At 39.1% G+C, this 24,770-nt stretch overlaps 1 protein-coding gene across 3 annotated transcripts in view; it reads left to right on the top strand.

Moving 5' to 3' along the window:
* Positions 1-21,590, top strand: part of LOC111156835 (lymphocyte antigen 96) — a 38,652-nt gene extending 17,062 nt beyond the window's left edge. The window contains exons 3-5 of one of the 3 annotated variants that reach the window (XM_022517933.1): positions 5,766-5,894; positions 15,030-15,082; positions 21,568-21,590. In XM_022517933.1, coding sequence (XP_022373641.1) covers positions 5,766-5,894; positions 15,030-15,082; positions 21,568-21,576 — 191 coding nt within the window. In that variant the 3' untranslated portion in view covers positions 21,577-21,590. Of the gene's footprint in view, positions 1-5,765; positions 5,895-15,029; positions 15,083-16,244; positions 16,371-21,567 lie in introns of those variants that run through there. The other 2 variants (XM_022517932.1, XM_022517934.1) reach the window with 2 other exon arrangements.
* Positions 21,591-24,770: the final 3,180 nt, after the last annotated feature.

The raw sequence follows: 24,770 nt of genomic DNA, 5'->3' as shown, positions 1-24,770 counted from the left end.
AGGAAAGAGGAAAAGTTTTTAAAAAAGAATAAAAAAAATTAAAAAAATTTAGCTTTGAAAGACTAAAGAATCATGGGAAAAAAGGCATGAGTTCTATGTGCTGTATTCCCATAGCTCTGAAGTTTTGCAGTTCTCATTTATCAGTGAACTTGGTCTTGGATGGATGTTCTTGTTGATCTTCTGGGGGATGGGCCTGTTGTATTGATTCTGGAATGTCTTTGCCTGAGGAGGAATTGCATCGCCAGGCTAAGTGGCCTTGTTCAGAGACTAAATCTGCTCGGCTTTGCTCTTGGTAGCTTTTGTTCCCTGAACACTTTCTGTACAGCTTTGGAGAATGAAGATGGTGGCCTCCCATTAGAGGAGAAAAGCAGTCAATCCCTCCTGTCTCCCTGATCTCTAGCTGCAGTCTGTGCTCACCCAGCATGCGACTGAGCATTTCTATCTCTGGCTCATGGTTCAGTCTCTGTAGTTGGCTTCCCCGGCTCCAATACCTGGGAGCTCTGCCACACTCACACACCCCTGGTCTTTCTGTGACCCTGAGGGACCTGAGCCTACACTGTCCCTGCGAGGGTTCCACGCCTGGCTTAGCCTCTGGAGCAACATCGCTCAGTAGAGCAAACTTCCAGAAGTTCCAATTTTGTGCTCTGCTGCTCTACCACTTGCCGGAAGCTGGCCCCTTCCACCATGGTCTCTCTTCCTATATATCACCTCTGATTCACTTCTCCACACGTCCTACCCTCCAGAAAGTGGTTGCTTTTCTGTTCCTGGAATTGCTGCTCTTTTTCTCTTTGATCTCCTGTTGAGTTCGTAAGTGTTTAGAATGGTTTGATATCTAGCTAAACTCCTGAGACCTGATGATATTTAGGTCTCCTATTCCTCCACCATCTTGCTCCTCCCCCTGTTTTATTTTTTAAAGACTTTATTTATTTATTTGACAGAGAGGGGAGAGGGAACATGAGTAGGGGGAGGAGCAGAGGGAGAGAGAGAAGCAGGCTTCCAAGAGAGCAGTGAGCCCCATGCAGGGCTCAGTCCCAGGACCCTGGGATCAATATCTGAGCCAAAGGCACACGTTTAATGACTAAAGCACCCAGGTGCCCCAATAGTCATATTTTAAACATTGGATTATTTGTCAGTATTTTTGGTGTTGTTGTGTAAGTTCTTTATATATTTTGGATATTAATCCCTTATTTGAACCTATCATTTGCAAGTATCTTCTCCCATTCAGCAGCTTATCTTTTTGTTTTGTTGATGGGTTCCTTTGTTGTGCAAAAGCTTTTTATTTTGGTACAGTCCCAGTAATTTAATTTTGCTTCTGTTTCCCTTGTCAAAATAAACATATCTAGAAAAATATTCTATGGCTGATGTCAAAGAGATTACTGCCTATTTTCTTCCAAGAATCTTATGGTTTCAAATCTTACATTTAGGTATTTTAATCCACTTTGAGTTTATTTTTGTACTTTGATAAGACAGTGTTTCAGTTTCTTTTTTTTTGCATGTGGCTATCTAATTTTTTCAATCCTATTTGTTGAAGAGACTGTTCTTTTTCCATTGTGTATTCTTGCCTCCTTTGTCATAGATTAATGGACCATACAACTGTGGCTTCATATCTGGGCTCTCTGTTTTGTTCTATTGATCTATGTGTCTATTTTTGTGCCAGTACCATACTTTTTTAATTACTACAGCTTTGTGTTATATCTTGAAATCTACAATTGTGATATGTCCAGCTTTGTTCTTTTTCAAGATTGCTTTGGCTATTTGGGGTCTTTTGTGGTTGCACACAAATTTTAGGATTATTTGTTCTGTTTCTGTGAAAATAGCTTTAGTATTTTGATAGAGATTGCATTAAATCTGTAGGTTGCTTTGGATAGAATAGGTATTTTAGCAATTTTGTTCTCCCAATCCATGAGCATGGAATAAATTTCCATTTGTTTGTGTCACCTTCAATTTCTTTCATCAGTGTTTTCTAGTTTTCAGAGTAAAGGTCTTTCAACTCCTTGGTAAAATTTAGTCCTAGGTATTTTATTCTTTTTGGTACAGCTGTAAATGGGATTGTTTTCTTAATTTCTCTTTTTGCTACTTTATTATTAGTGTATAGAAATGCAATAGATTTCTTAATATTATTTTTTTCCTGTGACTCTACTGAACTCATTTATCAATTCCAGTAGTTTTTTGGTGGAGTCTTTAGGATTTTCTTTATATAGTATCATGTCATCTGCAAATAGTGAAAGTTTTACTTCTTCCTTACCAGTTTGGATGCCTTTTATTTCTTTTTGTTGTCTGACTGCTGTGGCTAGGACTTCTAAAACTAGGCTGAATAAAAGTGGTAAACTTCCTTGTCTTGTTCCTGATCTTAGAGGAATAGTTTTCTCCCCTGGAGTTTGATATCAGGTGTGGGTTTTTTCATATATAGCCTTTATTATGTTGAGGTATGTTCCCTCTAAACTTTGTTAAGAGTTTTTACCATGAATGGATGTTGTACTTTGTCAAATGCTTTTTATGCATCTATTGAAATGATCGTATAGTTTTTATTCTTTCTCTTTTAATGTGATGTATCATGTTGATTGATTTGTGAATATTGAACCACCCTTGTATCCCTGGAATAAGTCCTACTTGATCATGGTGAATGATTTTTTAACGTGTTGCTAGATTTGGTCTGCCAATATTTTGTTAAGGTTGTTTGCGTCTCTGTTCATCAGAGATATTGACCTGTAGATCTCTTTTTTGGGTAGTGTCTTTATCTGGTTTTGGTTTCAGAGTAGTGCTGGCTTTATAGAATGAATCTGGAAGCTTTTCTTCCTCTTCTATTTTTTTGGAATAGTTTTTTTTTTTTTTAAATTAAGATGTAATGTATTATTTATTTCAGGGGTACAGGCCTGTGATTCATCAGTCTTATATAATACCCAGTGCTCATTACAACACATACCTTCCCCAATGTCCATCACCCAGTTACCTCCTCCCCCCACCTCCCTTCCATTCAGCAATGCTGTTTGTTTCCTAAGATTAAGAGTCTCTTATGGTTTGTCTCCCTCTCTGGTTTTGTCTTGTTTCATTTTTTCCTCTCTTCCCATATGATCCTCTGCCTTGTTTCTTAAATTCCACATACCAGTGAGATCATATGATAATTGTCTTTCTCTGATTGACTTATTTTGCTTAGCATAATACCCTCTAGTTCTATCCACACCATTGCAAATGGCAAGGTTTCTTTTTCTTTTCTTTCTTTCTTTTCTTTTTTTTTTTTTTTTTTGGATGGCTGCTATATTTTGGAATTGTTTGAGAAGAATAGGTAATAACTTTTTAAAAAATGTTTGCTAGTATTCACCTGTGAAACCATCTGTCCCTGGACTTTTGTTTGTTGGGAGTTTTTTGATTGATTGATTCATTTTCATTGGTCTGTTCAAATATTCTGTTTCTCTCTGATTCAGTTTTGAAGGTTATATGTTTCTGGAATTTATCCATTCCTCTAGGTTGTTCAATTTGTTGACATACAATTTTTTATAATGTTTTCTTATAATCATTTGTATTTCTATGGTCTTGGTTGTTATTTCTCCTCTTTCATTTCTGACTTTATTTGAGTCTCTTCTCTCTCTCTCTCTCACTCAATCTCTCCCTCTCTCTCTCTTTATTATTATTATTATTTTTGATGAGTCTGACTAAGGGTTTTTCAATCTTGTTGAACTTTTCAAAGATTCAGTTCCTGGTTTCATTGATTATTTAGTCATATTTTTGTAATGCTTTATAGTTATGACTCAAGTTTCCCTAGAATGTTTTGGAATGTCTGTACAAGTGTGGGGCCATATTCCTGGAAATCAACCTGATTTTTATGGGCCTGTAGCTACTTAAATTCAATAAGAACTATAAGAGGTTGAATCAAAAATAGATTGGGGGTGGAAATTATTTATTTGAGACTTTATAGCTTTGCTAGTAAATTATTTATATACTATTAACTGATTAATCATAAAAGAAATGAAATTGGACTTTAAGTATCCTTCAAAGTTCTATCTGAATGTTCTTGGAGTTGTCTTAGCTGAGCTCAAAAACGGTCTTCTTTGTTACTGCATGAAGTTACCATATTTCCTGCCTCCCACTCTGACACCCACATTGGTATCTCTGGCCTACTCAGCCATTCAAGTGGTATCTCACTTTGCCCATTGTTCATGTGCCTAAAATGACCACAGTGGTGTCCAATGGCAAGAAGCTTCTCACAGTGTAAACTGTTGAGATATCAAAGCAGCACTTCCTTTCTTAGAGTCATTGAAGACTGGAACTGTGCTGTGTTCCATGCAGAAATGAAAGAAGTTTCATTGTACTGAATCATCATTGGTACCACAGCAGTACTGCCATATGTCCATTCTCAAGGAATTCCCTGTGAAAACAGCTCTTCAACTTCCATACATATCCCTGCTTTGGGAATGGTGCAGGCTGAAGTTCATGGAGTGAACCATGGACCCACTGTTTGAAACGGACCCTATGATGTTCTTTTCTACTTTACCTTGAAAGGAGAGAAGAGACAAATTAAGAAGTTTGGTGGTATTTTAGGCTCAGTATTGAGGTCCTGCATTAAGAGAGTGGTGATGGAGATGAAAAGGAGGCTAGTAAGATTTACTGGGATTGTGAATTCTAATGCCTATATGGTGATGAAGATGAGAAGTCAATTTTGGATCTGTTGGGTGAGACAATGAGCAACATCTGAGTAGATATATTGAATGCATATGTGGGACAGGTGCTCAGGAGAAAGGTTGAGACTAAAGATGATGATCTGGGAATTATGACCCTATGTGGTACTTAAAGCCAGGGAGTATGTGCAAAGTGAAAATTGAGAACTGAGGATACAACCCTAAGAAAGAGAAGCCAATGAGGAGAAGGAGTCAGAGATGCTGGAGGACAACCAGAAGAGAATGGGAGCACTAATGCCAAAAGAAGGAGTTTTAAGGAAGGAACTGGCATTTCTATTAAGCATACCAATTTCAAGTTAAAGATGGAAAATTTTTCTTTTGATTATGGCTACAATGAGTCATGATAACTTTATTAGGAAAATATTTTCAGTGAGGTTGTGGTTACAGTAATTTTCAAAGTAATCTATACCCAATATGGGACTTGAACTCATGACCCTGCATGCCTTCAACAGTTACATGCTCTACCCACTGAGCCAGCCATGAGCCCCACGATAATTATTTTTAATATAAAAAAGATTGCACATATTTTCTAGTTGGGTCAATTGAATAAATTAGAAGAGTTGAGCAAAATGCAATGTTTACTGGAATTTTCCATGTTAAATGGTACTAGGGAGACTATAAAGAAATAACAAGATAACTCATGTAATTTTTAATCAAGAGGTTGTTCTATTCTCCAAGAACTCTTTCATCAAAACTCCTAAGAAAGTGGGCATGAGTTGATTATCCTCATTTCCTTTCCTTTCCATTTCTCTTTTCTTGAACTTCCTAGCAGAACTGTGATTAGAACTGGCAATTTTACATTTCTGTTTGATAGTTTTCTCAAAAACATAGGCTTCTCTCTTTTCAGACACACGTAATTCTTACTGTGGAATATTCTGTTTGGTTACATTCTACTAATTATCCTCTTAGAACTTCAGTTTTCTCATCTGTTACACAGGGATAGCAATGCCCACACGGTAAGTTGTTGTGATGCTTAAATGAAATAATATAGGAAAAGTGCTGGGCATGTTTTAAGTATACAGTACATCTTAATTATTATTTATGAAAGAACCTATTATTTGGAAGACTAATGGGATTTTTTTTCTTTTTAAGGAAGAGATATTAAAAAACTATATTTCAATATCTATTTATCTTTCAACTCCATGGATTTTCCAATGCGCAAAGAAGTTGTTTGCAGAGGATCTGATGATCTTTATTCTTTCTGCAGAGCTCTGAAGGGAGGTAAGCATTGAATTCATATTATTTTCAGAATAGAACAGAATAGTTTATGAGAATGTTCTGAATATTAAATGCACTGAAAATGTGCAATTCCTTTTCTAATAATTTTTTCATCCAAAGTTTTTACTTTTAGCAGCTTAAACAACATTTAACAATTATGTCATTGAATTATTATGAAGATGGTACTTATTTAAAGTGTGTTTGAAGGTATATTAAAATTTTTACCTTGTTCAGATTAATATTGTACATTTACCATCGGTTATGGATCCCTTTTTCTAAACAATACAGTTATTATTTTTTAATAGAAACTCACTGAACCACAGCCAAGGGAACAGGATTGATGGAATCAGAGGGGAAAGAAAAAAAAAAGGAATTAAAAAAATTTACTAAAAAAGAACACCTCAAGGGCACCTGGGTGGCTCAGTGGGTTAAAGCCTCTGCCTTCAGCTCGGGTCATGATCCTGGGGTCCTGGGATCGAGCCCCACATCGGGCTCTCTGCTCCATGGGGAGCCTGCTTCCCTCTCTGCCTGCTTCTCTGCCTTCTTGTGATCTCTGTCTGTCAAATGAATAAATAAAATCTTTAAAAAAAAAAAAGAAAAAAAAAGAACACCTAATTAGATTTTTCTTTGTTTTCTCCAATGTCTTCCCCCAATTTTTTCCACCCTGATGTTATTCACAGAATCACAAAATTTCAGAGCTTAGGACCTTAAAGGCTACTTATTGCAAACTCATGAATTTTTCCTTAATAATTTTTAAACTATTATTTTAAGTAGTTTAAATGTTTATAAATATTATACCATCACATTATCAAAAATTGCCAAGTATAAACAATAAAAATATCACAGAATCATATTTCTAAAAACATTTTCAAGTATTTCCTTCCAATTTTTCAATTTTGTGCATTGCATTGCTTATATACTTAAAAGTATACTACACTATAATATTTTTTTCTTTTTTTTTTTTAAAGATTTTATTTTTAAGTAATCTCTACACCTAACATGGGGCTTGAACTTAAAACCCCAAGATCAAGAGTCACATGCTCTACTAACTAAGGCAGCCAGGTGTCCCAATAACTTTCTGTTAAAAATTATTGTATAAATTTTTTGACTAGATGATCCATGTAGTTCAAAAACCAAGATATAAACATTACATAATGAAACATTTTCCTTAGTGGGTGTGCTCTGGTTTATTTAACCATTCTCCTGTTGGACATCACTTTCCTTATGATAGTTTTACTATTATAAATAATACTGCAATAAATATATTTCTGTACATAATTTTTCTCATATTTCATATTTGAATATGTTTGCAAGGAATTACATATAACTCCCAGGGAAATATTTGAGCTTAATTGGGTTGACTATGTTTGTGGTTTTGTCTACATAGGCCAAATTGCTTTTCTTTTTTTTCTTTTTTTAAAGATTTTATTTATTTGTCAGAGGGAGAGGGAGAGAGAGCGAGCACAGGCAGACAGAATGGCAGGCAGAGGCAGAGGGAGAAGCAGGCTCCCCGCCAAGCAAGGAGCCCGATGTGGGACTCGATCCCAGGATGCTGGGATCATGACCTGAGCCAAAGGCAGCTGCTTAACCAACTGAGCCACCCAGGCGTCCCCCAAATTGCTTTTCTAAAGGAATGTATCAATTTATACATTATATCATCACCAATGTGTAAGTACAGTAGTTTAATCTCTGTCTTAACAGTGGACACTATCATCTAAAAAAAAAGAAGTTTTAAAAAAACTATTAGGTTAAAAAAAACAATTGTTTTTTTAACATTTAAAAATTACTATTGTAGTCAAATATTTTCCTATACAATTGTTACCATTAACCTGTGCCCTCTCTCTCTCTCTTTTTTAAAGATTTTATTTATTTATTTGACAGAGATCACAAGTAGGCAGAGAGGCAGGCAGAGAGAGAGAGGAGGAAGCAGGCTCCCTGCTGAGCCCTCTGATGCGGGGCTCGATCCCAGGACCCTGGGATCATGACCTGAGCTGAAGGCAGAAGCTTTAACCCACTGAGCTACCCAGACACCCTGTGCCCTCTTTTTTTTAAAAAAAAAAAAAAAGGTTTTAGGTAGGGGCATCTGGCTGGCTCAGTTGGTTAAGTGTCTGACTCTTGATTTTGGCTCAAGTCATGATCTCAGGGTTGTGAGATTGGGTCCTGCATTAGGCTCCCTGCTCACTGGGGAGTCTGCTTGGGATTCTCTCTCTCTCTCTCCCCTTCTAAATCCCCCTGCCCAGTTCTCTCTCTCTCTCTTAAAAAAAAAAAAAAAAAAAAAAAAAAAAGATTTTAGGTAGTTAACATGTATACATTAAATATAGCAACATAGCATAAATTAGATACAGATGGGATAAAAAATGGAAAATAAGGTCTGAGAATTAATGGAAGGAGAGTAGTATAAAAATTCATATCAGGCTTATACTGGCTTCGACATTTGTATCAATTTGATTATACATTTTCTAGCAGTCATTAAACAAATTGTTTCTAAGTACATCAGTTTTTTTGCTATGCAAGTGAAACTTTGAGATATGTCTCCTAGCCAACCATCTCTCCACAGCTCTGACTTGCCTGCCACCCCCAAACCATAAGCAAATAATGGAGCTGGTATTGCTTCTAAGTCTGGGCTCAGAATTGGGAAGACCTGAGTCTGTCCCAGCTTTTCCTCCTACCAACAATGTGGCCTTGGGTATGTTATTTAACCTCTATCCGCCTCATTTTCCTCATCTGTAAAATGGGGACAGTGAAATCTATTGTACATGATCTTAAGGATATAATTAGAAAATGCATATAAAAAAGATTAGTACAGTGTTCAGAATAAGAATTCAAGAAGTATGGTTCTCGAATAATACTCATGTGGGTAATGGGAGTCCTTTTGTTCCTGGTTTTACAGTCCTGTCATTTTTACAAGTGGGGAGACAGATTCCTGGGGTGACTCAGTAATGTGTCTTTGGCCATTTGGAGAACTAGTGACAGAGTAACATCATGACTCTTAAAGCCCACTCTTCCACTGTACCATGCTTTCTCTTTGAAAAAAAACAAAACAAAACAAAACAAAAAAACCCTCTTGGAAGATCACTGTTTTTTAAAAAACTTTCAAAATCCCACCTAATCTCTGAGATTATGTTGACATCTTATCTGAATTTTTAAAGTTTCACTTTCTTGATATCTAAGATGTGTCAGACTAAACCCAGTCTGCTGGCTTTTCCTTCCTTCCTCAGTTCCTTCCACAAACATCTGTTGAACCTAATTTGAGCAAGTCATGGTTTAGGCTCTGGTGATCCAAAGTTCAATGATAGGGTCTTCCTCATCAGAGAGTCCCTCTGTTCTGGGAAAGACAGTCATGGGAACAAAAATTATAATGAAATGTCATAAATGCCAATAGAATTATAGGCTCCTAGTTTTAACTATATAGTTATCAATTTGCTGTGACAGAAATTAGATAAGGTTTCAGAGACTGTTACTAAAGTCTTGAATCTGGGAACATCAGAGAAGAGGAGGAAGGACATTCCTTGGAGAGGAAACAGCATATGCAAACACATCTAGCCATGAAAGAATATGGTTTATTTGGAGAGTAGGTTTTTTGTTTTTGTTTTTGTTTTTGTTTTTGTTTTTTTGTTTGTTTTTTTGTAGCTAGAGCAGAATTTGCTGGAGAAGAGCCTAGGAAAGGGGGCAGGAGCAAGCATGTAAACCATGCATAAAATATTGGCCTGCATCTTGTCATCACTGGGTACTGATGACCCACCGAGTTTATCAGTTTTGCAGATAACTGGTGTCCATATGGAAGGAGGCAGGGGTTGGCTGAGGCAGGAAACTGGGATAGAAGGAAGAGCAGCCAGGAGGCTGTGTAAGAGAACATGAGGGATGAACAAAGATGGCAGCCTGAGAGCAGAGGGGAGGAGAAGAGAGAGGGCATATTTGGAGACAGAATTGGCAGGATATGCTGATTGATTTGATGTGGCAGGCAAAGATTAGGGGAAATCAAGGGCTGGTAGAGGACCAGTGACTGGATTAGCAGAAGTACCATTATCTGAAATGATAGGTACAGAAGAAGGGGCAGATTTTTAAAGAGAAAGCAATGGGTTCTGGTTTGGGCATATTGAGCTCAAGGTAATTTTGGAACACTCAAATAAACATGTCCATCTGGTAGCTGAGTATATGGGCTCAGAGCTCAGGGCATTCTGATTTAAGAAGTACTGATGCCATCAAGAGACCCTTGAAAATTTAGGAATCAAATTAGTAAGTACCATACATATCTATTTTTAAAATAATTTTCTTTTTTGTATTTGTTACAAAAGTCATATATTTTTAGGGTATGATATTTAGAAAATCTAGGCAAGCAAAAATAAAATAAAAGTTACCCATAATATTACCACTTCTTCCACATACATACATAAACACACATATCTTTGTTTCTTTTAAAAACACATTTGAAGGACACCTGGGTGCCTCAGTGGGTAAAGTGTCTGCCTTTGGCTCAGGTCATGATCTCAGGGTCCTGGGATCCAGCCCCAGGTTAGGTTCCTTGCTCAGCAGGGAGTCTCCTTGTCCCTCTCCTCTGCCTCTAACCCCAGCTTGTAATCTCTTTCTCTCTCATAAATAAATAAATAAAAATCTTTTTAAAAAACCACATTTGAAAATAAATAAATGGATATTCCATAGGCATCTTTAAAAAAAAAAAAGATTTTATTTATTTGTCAGAGAGAGCAAGCGAGAGAGAGCACAAGTAGGGGGAGCAGCAGGGAGAGGGAGAAGCAGGCTCCCCACTGAGCAAGGAGCCTGATATGGGACTTGATCCCAGGACCCTGAGATCATGACCTGAGCTGAAGGTGGATGCTTAACCCACTGAGCCACCCACGTATCCCATAAAGGAATCTTAAGTTTAATTTATCTGTTAGCCCTGTTTCCAGAATCTTGGTAGCATTTCTGTAACAAAGTACCACAAACTGGCTGGCTTAGAACAGCAGATATTTATTGTTTGACAGTCCGGAAGCTAGAAGTCCAACATCCAAGTATTGACAAGGCTGTGCTCCCTCTGATGGGGTGAGGGAAGGATCTATTCTGGGCCTCTCTCCTAGCTTCTAAAGGTCCCAGGTGATTCTTGCCTTGTAGATGGCCATCTTCTTCCTGTGTCTCTTCACAGTCTTCTCTCTCTGCATGTCTGTGTGTGTGTTTAAATTTCCCCTTTTTATAAGGACACAGTCATATGAGATTAGGGCCCACCTTAATGACCTCATCTTCACCATCTTGCAAAGGTGTTATTTCCAAATAAGGCTATGTTCACAGGCACCGGGGGTTAGGACTTCAACATCTTTTTGAAAGACACAATTCAACCCATAACACCATCTGAGACTTGGGTCCTCCCATTCTGCATGGTTGCTAGGAACATTGTGCTGGACCGTAGGTGAGCTGCATGGGAAGTAGAGAGGCGCCTAAGCAGGGAAGGGCTCTATCTTCTTTTCCTCCGGCCCAGCTTTGGTTCTCTCCTGGCTTCTTGAATGTGGGCAAAAGTGTCGAGCTAACTTCCCATAGAATGGAATGGGATATGTGAGCAACATATGAGCTTTCTTAGAGAGACAAAACAATGGAAAAAGAAGATTACCCTACAGAAGAGGCTAGTAATACCCCTTCTTCCCTCCTGACCTGGTAAACATTTGGGCAGTCTCCCCAGATAGAAATCTTGGAGTTACTCTTCATTTCTTTCTCAAATCCTCAAGTCTCATCCATCTCCTTTCTTTTCTCTCTCATACAAAGTTTTCAGGATTATCTTCACAACCAGGGCTTCGTGTTTAGAAAAGACTTCACATTTAGAGTTTAATATTCTGTGATCATAGTCTTGAGATTCTTAATAATTTTATCTTTGAGTATGTATTCTGTAAGTGAAGTCTGATGGGACATTGGGGCGTGCATGCAATTCCCCTAGATTGGTTCTTGGTTTCGTGCTGCCCAATCCTCTGCTGGTACCCTAGACCCTGCTTGGTACTCTGCTCCCCAGTTACAGCCATTGATCCCTTCCACCTGGTGGGAGTCTGGATGCAGGGAAGGTCAGATGCCCTGCAGTGTCTGAAGTGGGGTGTGGCCATGGTCACCCCACTTGGGCAGCCCCATGGCACCTTTCACTCTGTGCCAAGAGAACATTCCCTTGGATCATTCCATGACTGGGGGTACCTTCTCTTCTTTCAAATTTCCTGAGCCAAGCAGGTGTTGGTTTTCTCTGGTCAGCTTGAGGTACATTCTGGGGGTGAGCCACTAAATACAAATTGTGTTATTTCAGTGGTTCTGCCTCAGGGTTAAAAACTCTGATATTTGTGTTTAAAGCTGTCATTGCACAATGTAAAGGTGAATGGCAATTTAAAATTTTGTTTGACTTTAAATGATATTAAATAGCAAATAAAAAATATGATGGCAGGGGCACCTGGGTGGCTCAGAGGGTTGAGCCTCTGCCTTCGGCTCTGGTCGTGATCTCGGGGTCCTGGGATTGAGCCCCACATCGGGCTCTCTGCTCAGTGGGGAGCCTGCTTCCCCCTCCCCCTCTGTCTGCCTCTCTGCCTGCTTGTGTTCTCTCTCTCTCTCTCTCTGTTGAATAGATAAATAAAATCTTTAAAAAAAATATGATGGCAAGTCTAGGGAGAGACTGTGGAAGAAAGGAAAAAGCTTTAATTTCTCTACCTTTAATAAGATGTCTCTCCTGCTTTTTGATCAAGGGGCCCCCATTTTCATTTTGCACTGGGCTTTGTAAATTATGTAGCTGAGCCAGGGACTCAGGGACCACGTACTGGAAGCCAGAGATTCAGAAGTGACCAAAGCAAAGATCCTGTCCTCGTGGAGCTTATAAACTAGCAAACAAGGTCATAGCTACGTCCTGAAATATCATAAAAATGAAACAAGATTCACTTTATGAGAAGTCCTCCTAAGGAAAGCAGCAGGCTAATGAGATGGACCGGATCTGTCTATGCGGGAGGGCACCTGAGTTGGTGGGCACGGAAGGCATTTATCTCTCTTCTCACCACTGTCATGGCCTCCTGGCCTCTAAGTGGTCTGCCCGACTCTTAGTGTCCCCTTAAGTCCATTCGTAATATGGCCATGAGATCCACCTTTCTAAACACAATCTGACCATTTCACACCCTCGGATGTTCATTCATTGCCTTCCTTCTCTCAAATGTGGAACCTGAGCATGTTATGTTTACTTCTTCTTTGCATTAATGATGCTGACCCACTAGCAGGTGTATGCATTAGTCATACTGATCTTTGCTTTCCTGCCTTTGCTCCCCTTTTTCCTGCCACCTGGAATGTCCTTCTTTTCCTTCCTTCCCATCCTTCATGACAACTCAACTCACTTCCCTCTCTTTTCTAGGTTCCCTTCCCATGGCATCTTGTGAATAACAATAATTATGATATCGATGATAATATTAATGACATCATTATTTTTTATAAGACACCATGGGAAGTAGGTCTAGAAAGGAGAAGGAATAATATTTAATGTTCTAATAAATAACATTTTAATGTAAAGGTTTTATTTACTTATTTGAGAGAGAGAGAGAACGCACAAGCCTGGGGGAGGGGCAGAGGGAGAAGTAGACTCCCCACTGAGCAGGGACTGATTGCAGAACCCCGAGATCATGACCTGAGCTGAAGGCAGCTGGCTAACCAACTGAGCCACCAGACGCCTGAAACATTAATTATATTTAATGAGTGCTATGTTCCAGGAATTATTCAGAGCACGTGCATGTATTAGCTCACATAGCCTTCATGTTACTCCTCTGAAATAGGTGTTATTTTACCATTGCCATTTTACCGAAGCACAGAGAAGTTAAGTGACTTGCCCAAGGTCACACTGCAAGTAAGTAGAGGAGCTGAGGTTCAGATCCAGAACCGTCACTCTTACCAAAAATGCTATATACTGCTTTTATCCTACATCTTTCCATTGCATTGTATTTGGAATGGTTTCTTTGCATGCCTATGTCCCCAATAGACGTTAACTATTTGAAGGAAGGAACAGTGTGTACTAGCCCGTGTCTCCTCAGTCCCTGGTAATATAGCTCTCAGTAAATACTTGTTGAACTATTAAATTTGCATTTGATTGGCCTTGAATGAAAAATCATAATATCATGAAGACATGATGACTTTACTAAGCTCAAGAACTAAGATCTCAGTGTATTAATACACCTAATAAGGATATACCCAGAAACTAATAGGTGCTTTTTTTATGAAAATAGAAGTATATATATGCAGACTTAATCCATTCATTTGCTATCAAGGATTGTCTTTAGCTAATTAGGAGAATAATCACCGTTATAGTTTGCATTTGACTATTCATATTATTTTAAAAGAGATTTTTGGCCACTATTGCTTTTGTTAGAGATTCAAAACATTTCTGCTTTTCTGTCCTTATCCCACAAGTTCATTCCTTTGGTGTATCTGATTAGGTTGATGGTTTTTCCTGCGCTTCTGACTGTCTTCCACAGCTTTTGCAGGCCCAGGCCCATGGCCGTGCATCTCAACAGTACTACTTAGGCTTTTCAGTGGTGGGATTAGAAGGAAATTTGGTATCCTGGCTGCCTCCCAACTCTCTCCTCCACTTTTAGGAAGGTCTATTATACTCTGCTGAAGGAGCAACAGTATTAAATATGCACATATGAAATTTGGGATGAAGCCTATGAGCACTGGCTTGTTCATTCATTCACTATTGAGACTAGTAGGCCTAAAAATTTTGCATCCCCTGAGGGATGAAATAAGGGCTGATACTGAGAGATGCTTGGAGTGGCAGAGGACCATAGCCATCAGAGAATCAGCCAGGATATAAAATTCATTACTTCTACAATTAGCTTGGGACTGCCTCTGCCAGCAGCAGGGTAAAAAAGGTAAACTCCATACTACATTAAAAAAAAAAATCGGGGCACCTGGGTGGCTCAGTGGGTTAAGCCTCTGCCTTCGGCTCAGGTCATCATCCCAGGGTCCTGGGATCGAGTCCCGCATCGGGCTCTCTGCTTGGCAGGGAGCCTGCTTCCTCCTCTCTCTCTCTCGGCCTGCCTCTCTGCCTACTTGTGATCTCAATCTATCAAATAAATAAATAAAATCTTTAAAAAAAAATCACCTAATGATGACCAGTATAACTTTTTGTATTTTGTGTTTTGTTTGTAGAGACTGTGAATACAGCAGTATCCTTCTCCTTCAGGGGACTACGATTTTCTAAGGTATTTTTGCTCAAGAGTCATTTGTACTTTCTTAAGAATCTTTTGCAGTAACAAATGTGTTAGAAATTTGAAACAAGCCATTCACAACTTCAAAGATAGCTATTCAACATTAAGTGTTTTAAGACTGTGTTTTTCATTTTAGTTTTGGGTATTTTGCTGGTTCTTCTTTCTGTAGAATATGGAAATGTGGAAAAGTAACACAAAAGGAAGCTCTTTTTCACTTGGTGTTTTTCCTCTAACATATATGGCTAAAAGTAATACGAATGTTCATTATTAATATGGCAAATGATCTTTGGGTGAGAGCACTGCAATGACCCCTTGTCTGACTCAATAACTACCTCCATGAATAGTAATAATGTAATTTTAGATATTTGTATTAGATACCTGGCAATGAAATTTTGCACATGTTTCACTTTGGGTGACTATTTTATTTTATTAAAAATTTTTAAAAAAAGATTTTATTTATCTATTTGAAAGAGAAAGAGAATACAAGCAGGGGCCAAGGGAGAGGGAGAAGCTGACTTCCCTCTGAGCAAAGAGCCCAATGTGGGGCTTGATCCCAGGACCCTGGGATCATGATCTGAGTCGAAGGCAGATGCTTAACCAACTGAGCCACCCAGGTGCTGCTGGATGACTATTTTAAAGTAAATTTCAAGAGTGTGTATTACTTTCCTATTTTGTTCTAAAGGATATTGAATGTTTGAAAATCTCATAAGGTAGTTTCAAAAAATCGTTTAAAAAAATCCTCTTGTAATTGGGAAATAAATAGGTTTATGCTTGCCAAATTCAAAGGCATACAAAATTTCATCTCATTAGAAAACCAAGATAATGGGGTGCCTGGGTGGCTCAGTGGGTTAAAGCCTCTGCCTTTGGCTCAGGTCATGATCTCAGAGTCCTGGGATCGAGCCCCGCATCGGGTTCTCTCTGCTCAGCAGGGAGCCTGCTTCCTCCTCTCTCTCTCTGCCTGCCTCTCTGCCTACTTGTGATCTCTGTCTGTCAAATAAATAAATAAAATCTTAAAAATAAATAAAAAAACCCAAGATAATGATAACCAATTTCATTTAAATGGCTTCCTCCTACTAAGACAAAGTTCTTATAAAAGTCTTACAAAATAGAAGCATCTAACATTTTATTTGCTTGTATTTCTTACTCCTTGTTTTAGGGACGATATAAATGTGTTGCAGAAGCCATCTCTGGAGATCCCGAAGAAGTGCTCTTTTGTTTGAATTTTACCATCATACACCACCCTGATTTCAATTAGAATAAATAAAGTGTATTTTTATTTTTCGGAGGTCTTAGTCTTCACTTAAATCTTTTTTTCATAGTGTATTATTGTCTGCCATAACAACTTTAGGGTGGCCTAAATAATTAGAAATTTGTTTTCTCACAGTTCTGGAGGATAGATAAAAGTGTGGACAGCGTTGGTTCCTCCTAGGGCCTTTCCCTTTGGCTTGTAGATGGCCACCTTCCCAGTGTCTTCACATGGTTTCCTCTGTGTGTGTGTGTCCTAATCTCTTGTTATAAGGACACCAGTCACAATGGCTTAGAGCCCACCCTGAGGACCTCATTTTACCCAGCTACCTCTTTAAAGGTACTACCTACAAAAATCCAGCCATCTTCTGAGGGGTTAGGGGTGAGGGCTTAAGCATATGAATTTTGGAGGAACAAGATTCAGCCCATAAAAAACAGGCAATGAAATCTCTTGAACTGGTTGATTTCTTCCCATTTCCTGCTTCTCTACTCTGGGGCAAGTTACCCGGATTGCTCTCCTGGACTACTCTGCTGCCTCCTGACTGATCTTCTTGAGCCTGGCCAGCTGCCTCTGATCAAGTATTCCCCACAAAGACAGTTCCCCAAATACTTTCAAAATACCTGTCCAGCTACATCACAGCAATGCCAATAGAACAAAATGAAGTGAAACCAAACAAGGTCCTTCTTGTGGCTTCTGATTCCTTTTAGGATAAAGTTAGAATCTTTTGGAGAGTCTGCCAGGCCTTGGCTATGCTTTCCCTCTCCAACCTCTTCTCTCACCACCCTCCCCTTGCTTTCTGTGTTTCAGAATGTGCTAAAGTCCTTCCCCTCTAGAATCTTCTGTCACAGTTTCCTCTGCCTCTATTCCACTCCTCCACTCTGCCCTGCCCAACCCCTTCACCTCTGTAATGGGTATGGATCTTTCTTGGCTCAGGGGCTACTTCCTCAGGGAATCATCAGTAGGTAGTACGGAGTACAACTCTTAACAATTTTAATGCTAGAGGTAGTCCTGAGCAAAATCTTAGAGAAATCGTAGAACGTGGAGCTTAGTTACAGGTCCTTTTGGCTCTACCCCCCTTTATCTGGTCTAGGCAGGGCACGCTTTCTTTTTGATATGCTTTTGTAGATTTGTGTCCCCTTCTTCCAGTACTTAACACTCATTTTGTCATTATTTCGATCATCTATCCCTAGACTAAGCTCCATGAGCCCAGGTAATGTAGTCAGCCCAGTTATGCTCACCACTCTTTTTTTTTTTTTTTTTAAAGATTTTATTTATTTATTTGACACACAGAGATGACAGGTAGGCAGAGAGAGAGGGAGGAAGCAGGCTCCCTGCCGAGAAGAGAGCCCGATGTGGGGATTGATCGCAGGACCCTGAGATCATGACCTGAGCTGAAGGCAGAGGCTTTAACCCACTGAGCCACCCAGGCACCCCTATGCTCACCACTCTTGACTCAGCACCTAGCATAGTGCCTGGGCTTGGGTTTGTTCTGAGTCCCTATTTGTTCAATGGATAAATGAATATTTTATTCTTGTAAAATATTCACAATCTGTAACTACAGAAAACAAAATATTCATACAATCATTTGACTGATAGTTACTGAGCACCTGTCATATGTCAGGCCCAGTTCTAGATGCTGGGGATACAGCATTTCACCACTCAGACCCCCCCCCCCAAATCCCTGCTCTCATGGAGCTTATATTTTTATGGGATGAAACTGACAAATAAGTAAATGATAGAGTACTGTAGAAGCAAACAGGGTGTGTACTGTGAAGAACAATAAAACAGGGAAGGGGGGCAGGGCCATGGGGAGGTGGTGAGGATTACAGTTTTAAATGAGGTGGTCAGAAACAGCTTCACTGAGAAGATGATATTTGAAAGGGTTGAGGGAATAAGCCATGTGGCTTGCTGGGATTAAAGGATTGGAGTTTGAGAGAAGAGCTCTTGTCAAGGTCCCAGAGCCAGAGTGTATCTGGCATATTTGAGGAAAATGTTGCTGTTCAAATGAAGAAAGTGAGGGGAGATGTGGTCATGGAGGTATATGTTTGCTTTGGGGGTTAAGTAGGCATGTGCCGAAGAATATGATAGGCCATTATTAGGACTTTGGCTTTTGCTTTGAATGAAATGGAGGGTTCTATGTAGGACAGTGACACCAGCTCGCATTTAAAAATGTTTTGGTAGCCAACTCTTCACGCATGGCAAAAAACAAGGGGTCATCTTGTGGTAATAGAGGTAGAAAAGAAAGGAGAATTTGGGAGGCATTTGAAGTAATCCAGGTAAAAGATGATGGATGAAATGGTGAGAAGTAATGTATTCTGGATATACTTTGAAAGCAGAGACAATGGCAAAAATACTTTTGCAGATAGGTTGCATGTAGAATACGAGACAGAGAGAGGCGTCAGGGATGATTCCAACTTTTTCACTTGAGCACATGGAAGGGTGGAGTTGCCATTGCGTAAGATGGGAAAGTCAAGCAGCAGTAGGTTTATAGGGAAAAATCAGGAACTTGTATTTGCACATGCAGATATCTATTAAATATCCAAGTGGAGACTTTGAAAAGCAATGGATATAAGAGTCTGAAGGGAGTTCTGGTTTGGAGGTGAACATTTGGAAGTTGTTAACATATAGGGAGAATAAGCGTAGGCAGAAAAAAATGAGAGGTTCGAGGTCGGAGCCTTGGAGTGCTCTGTCAGCGAGTGGTTGGGGGTGAGGAGGAGCTAGGGAAAAAGGAGGGACCATGAAGGTAGGCAGAAAACCTGGGATGTTGGTCTATGAGAAGCCAGACGAAGAAACTGTTTCAACTGTTTTGTTCTGCTGATATGTTAAATAAGATGAAGACCGAGTCTTGAAGTTTCATGAGTGGAGGTCATTTGTGATTTGATATTGTTACCAATAAAAAGCCTTCTAAATTTTGTAAGCATCATTTCCAACTGTGGGCCACCCAAATGTAGAGGTCATATATTAAGCTCCTTTAGGCCTGTGGAATGCCCCCTCACTAAGCTTTGAAGTAGGAGGACAGCTCCATTTCACCCTTTAAAGAGAGGGGCTTGGGGAGGCAGCTCACAGCACAGCTTTCTCCAAAAGCATCCTCCACAAATATCTTAAAAAAAAAAAAAAGATTTTATTTATTTATTTGAGAGATTGACAGTGAGAGAGATCACAAGAGGGGAGAAGGTCAGAGGGAGAAGCAGATTCCCCGTGGAGCTGGGGTTCTACTTTTACTTCTCATTCCCCAAACCCTCCACTGGACTGAGAAATCATCCTTAGAATGAAATCCCTCAATCTGGACAATCTAGTCCCAGAAGAACCTTTCAACTCCATGAGCTATTTCTGTTGGCATCTTTTACTTGGTTCCAACCACATGACCTCCTTTCTCTTTCATCCTACTTGATCCTGGGACTCTGGGATCATGACCCAAGCCGAAGGCAGCTGCCCAACCAACTGAGCCACCCAGGTGCCCCACAAATCTCCTTTAAGATCTTCCCTTAGATTAAATGGTTTCTTGATCTTTTTATTTACTTGATGCAGATACTTTTTTTTTTTTTTTTAAAGATTTTATTTATTTATTTGTCAGAGAGAGAGAGAGGGAGAGAGAGCAAGCACAGGCAGACAGAATGGCAGGCAGAGGCAGAGGGAGAAGCAGGCTCCCTGATGAGCAAGGAGCCCGATGTGGGACTCGATCCCAGGACGCCAGGATCATGACCTGAGCCGAAGGCAGCTGCTTAACCAACTGAGCCACCCAGGCGTCCCGATGCAGATACTTTTTACTACTTGTTGTAAACACTTTACTAAACTACATTAGGCATACCTAATGTAAATGGTTTTTATGTACTTGATATCTGATAACCCATTCCACATCTCTTGAAATCTTGAGGGGTTTCCTATTTCCTACTTCCTGATTTTGTTCTGGTGTATGCCACATCCCTTGCTCTAGGAAAGGATCCTGACTTGCTCTATCAGCCAGTGTGAGGTATTCCCTAGGGCATTGTTACTGGTCCAGACTGGATGCATGACTAGTGTTGGCTTAATCAGACTACAGTGAAGACTGAAATTTCTTGTCTGTCTCACTGGATGTAAACAAAGAGGGATGTTCCCTCCATTTCTGCTGATAGTCTTCTGATGACCATAAGGGGAACTGGATTTGGGATGAATCTGATGCCATGGTGAATTAGAAAGAACCTGAAACTTTGCAGACACTATTGAGTCACTGAATCAACTAAGCCCAGACCTTGCCATACATCAGAGCTTTCCTGTTACTGGTTTAGTGAATTGGAATCAGGACTCTGTTACTTGCAGATAAAAACACTGTAGTTGATTCGCAGTTACACTGTCTACCACATCTCAGAAGTTGGGCTAATTTCTGATTCTGGCCTCCCTCTATTCCCCTCTGACTTTTTCCATTGTTTTTAACTCCTCTGTTGCTGATGTTTGTGGGCCCAACTTATCTATTAGGCACAGTAGGCACAGTGCTTATATTTATAAATATCTAATTTTATGCAGATGGGGCCCATGAAAGTCATAATGTGGTCCTGAGTGTTTGGTTACTACATTCTCTGATTTTTGTTAATATTATAAGTTTGCCCCGCGAATTGATTTCTTCAGTATCTATTTAATGCCTACTGTTTTTCAGGCACTGTGCTAGGCCTTGAGGATGCAGGGGTGAACAAAACAAACAACAATAGTTCTTTCCTTTACAGAGTTTTTGATCTAGTAGGAAAATAAAACAAAACAAGTAGTTATTGGAAAATATGATGGGGGTAACTATTGGAGGGTAAGTATGGATGGTGAGGCAAGAGACAAAAAGAGAATTGAATCTCATCTATGGGATCAGAAAAGGCCCCCTAGAAGCAGTGATATTAAGGTTGGGAGTTGGAGGATGAGTCTGGAATTAATTAAACCACCCTCTTTTCCTGGACCACCATAGTTGCTCTCTAATTGACGTCTACTCTTCCACTTTAAGTCATCAGCACATGTGGGTGTGTGTGGCTCATATGTGAATGTGCTCTTCTACTTTTACTTCTCATTCCCCAAACCCTCCACTGACCTGAGAAATCATCCTTAGAATGAAATCCCTCAATCTGGACAATTTAGTCCCAGAAGAACCTCTCAACTCCATGAGCTATTTCTGTTGGCATCTTTCACTTGGTTCCAACCACATGACCTCCTTTCTCTTTCATCAATATGTTTAGCACATTCTTTTTTTTTTTTAAGATTTTATTTATTTATTTGACAGAGAGCATGAATTGGGGGCAGAGGCAGAGGGAGAAGGAGAAGCAGACTCCCCGCTGATACAGGGCTCAATCCCAGGACCCTGAGATCATGACTTGAGCCAAAGGCAGAAGCTTAACTGACTGAGCCACCCTGTTTAATACATTCTTATCTCAGATTCTTGAGTCATCCTTCCTTGAGCATAGAAGGTATATCTTCCATATATTTACATTATTTATTCCTTTTTTCATTAAAGTTTCTGCTCAAATATAACCTCTTCAGAAAGTCCTTCCCTGACAGTCTATGTAAAATAGTATTATTACTTTATGTCACTTTCTCTAATATATATATATATATGTCACTTTCTCTAATATATACATATATGTGTCACTTTCTCTAATATATATATATATATATATATATATATATATATATATTATATATATATTTGTTTATTTTCTAATTCCCTCAAAAATGTATTCTCTGAGAGCAGGGGCTTTGCTTTGTTTACTGTTCTATGTCCTGGGATTATAGCACTCAATAAAGCATTAGCAATTCTACCTTGCTTCAGGCTCTATATAAGTAATATACATATTATACATATAATGTGCTATTGCACATTATCATATATATGCATATAAATGAGCTATTTCTCATTAGCTGTATTTAAATTTTTTTCAGAGTAAGAAATGAGTTTTAATTCTACTTTCAAGACGTTTACCAGGGGAAAGCATGATTTTTGAGTGCTGGGATCTATCCTGATTTCGTCTGACAGCACACTTACAAGCATTTCTTGCAGGGTGGGAGAAGACTTTGGAGAGAAACATCCAAGCAGAAGGCCACCTGACTGGATTGTAATGTCTTGATGAGATCACCACATTCTGGGGGTATTATCTTTCATTTAGTAGATAACAAAACAAAACAAAACACAAAATAAACCAAACCAACCAACCAAACAAAAAAAACCTCAATTTTTTTTTTAATTTCAATCAGACTTCATCAATATTTGTCAATACAAATTTGGCTCACGGGACAAAGACCCTATATAGCAGGGAATTAAATAAAGTAGAAGCTTATTTCTCTCTTATCTGGGACTGATATGATACCTTGAAGACCCAGGAACCTTTAATCTGGCCTTGGTCTGAATGGTCCAAAATGGATCTTCACTGTATCTGTGACCCAGATAGCGCCTTTCCATTAATAACACCACTTAAGAGATAATTTTATGAAATTATAAGATTCAACTCTTTTTGTTCTTATTTATTACTGATCTTTCCATGTTCATAAAGAGTTAATGACTTGTAAAACTATTGCTTAGATGTTATTTATATTCTTTCTCTTAGAGTCATTTTAGGATTTTTCAGCATAATTGCACATTGAATTTCTTTACTGTATATTATAATATTCTAACTGGCTTAGTTCATCCTAGTATCAACTCATCCCATAATGTCCCAGTATTAAGGAAAAAAAAGTTTATGGAGCTGGACTTTTCCTTGTGCCTGAGCTTTTTTATGATCTTGTATTTCTCCCATCAATCTCTTTCCCTGCCCCAACCCCTCAAACAATTGGTTTTGCTGTTCAGTGAATTCCTCACCTGAGCTTTATGAGAATTGTTCCTAAGGATTTCCACATTGCGCAGGAAGAGTAAATTTCATTTGTGGAGGCATGAAGTAAATGGCTATCACATTATGCTAGCTTTCTGAAGCTATTTTAAGATTACATTATTTGTTCTTGGTTCTCATCTCTTGCCAAATATGTTTATAGAAATTAATATAGTAAATATGTTTTTAGAAAGTTCTCCTTGATCTTCAAATATAACTCAAGGGTATCCTGAAAATTGCAAATCTATATTTTGATTAGTTTATGGTACCATCATAAGCATATCATGGAAACCCCCACAGTTTATGGAAAGAGCCTTTTCCCTCACTGTTGATTTCCTTTAGGAATTAAGAAAAGACCATGGTTATAATGGTTTAGCTGTATGACCCTGGGTAGCTGAGGCTAAAAGATTTATATGGATTGCTGTTTGGTGTAAAGAAAGCTGGTGTGGAAAATTTTCGAATGAGCTAGGAGCCCTAGATTAATAAAAGCCAGGGGAGATCTAGAAGATGTTTATTTTATCCCAGAACGATCCTTTGAGGCCAGAAGGTTCAGATTGATCTCGCGAGTCCTCCTGCAGAACTGCACTGATGGAAACCCTTCCTGATATGATTTCAAGAGAAACATAGAAGGAAAGTTTTAGGTGACCTATTTGCTTTTGTTATTTTTATTTTTATTTATTTTTAAAGATTTTATTTATTTATTTATTTGAGAGAGACAGAGATAGTGAGAGAGAACATGAGTAGGGGCGAGAGAGAGAAGCAGGCTCCTCCCTGAGCAAGGAGCCTGATGCAGGGCTCTATCCCAGGACCCTGGAATCATGACTTGTGCTGAAGGCAGTTGCTTAACTGACTGAGCCATCCAGGTGCCCCACTTTTGCTATTTTTAATTAGAAATTGTTCTTCATAAGGTGTTAAGTTTGAAAAATAAAACAACAGGTGGAAGGTTCTGTAGTGTAGTTCTGTAATTTAGTTATTTTTCTTTTCAAAAATAGAATTTCTCTTTAGACTGGGGTGCTTGGGTGGCTCAGCAAGTTGAGCCTCTGCCTTCGGCTTGGACCATAGTCTTGGGGTCCTGGGATTGAGCCCTGCATCGGGCTCTCTGCTCAGCAGGGAGCCTGCTTCCCCGCCCCCCGCCCCCCCCCTGCCGCCTGCCTCTCTACCTACTTGTGATCTCTGTCTGTCAAATAAGTAAATAAAATCTTAAAAAAAAAAAAAGAATTTCTTTTTAGACTAAAAAAAAATCTTTGCTAGCCTCTTAATTACAAAACAATGCATTTCATTTTAATGATCTCACACAATGATTATGTGTAAAAAGCAAATGAAATCATTTTCATTTCTTTTTCTGCCCTGCTTCCTTTTAAGACTTTGGTATGTGACTGTTCAGACTTTTGTTTCGTATGTATGTCATGCTATACATGTTATTTTATGCACATGTATAGGCAAATGCACATGAACATTTTATTTTATTTTTTAAAGATTTTATTTATTTATTTGACAGACCGAGATCACAAGTAGGCAGAGAAGCAGGCAGAGAGAGAGAGAGAAGGAAGCAGGCTCCCTGCTGAGCAGAGAATCCGATCATGACCTGAGCTGAAGGCAGGGGCTTTAACCCACTGAGCCACCCAGG

The sequence above is a fragment of the Enhydra lutris genome, unplaced genomic scaffold (genome assembly GCF_002288905.1).
Source record: "Enhydra lutris kenyoni isolate GAN:26980312 unplaced genomic scaffold, ASM228890v2 scaffoldscaffold49, whole genome shotgun sequence".
Lineage (NCBI taxonomy): Eukaryota > Metazoa > Chordata > Mammalia > Carnivora > Mustelidae > Enhydra > Enhydra lutris.
This window is presented reverse-complemented; position numbering and strand designations above follow the sequence as displayed.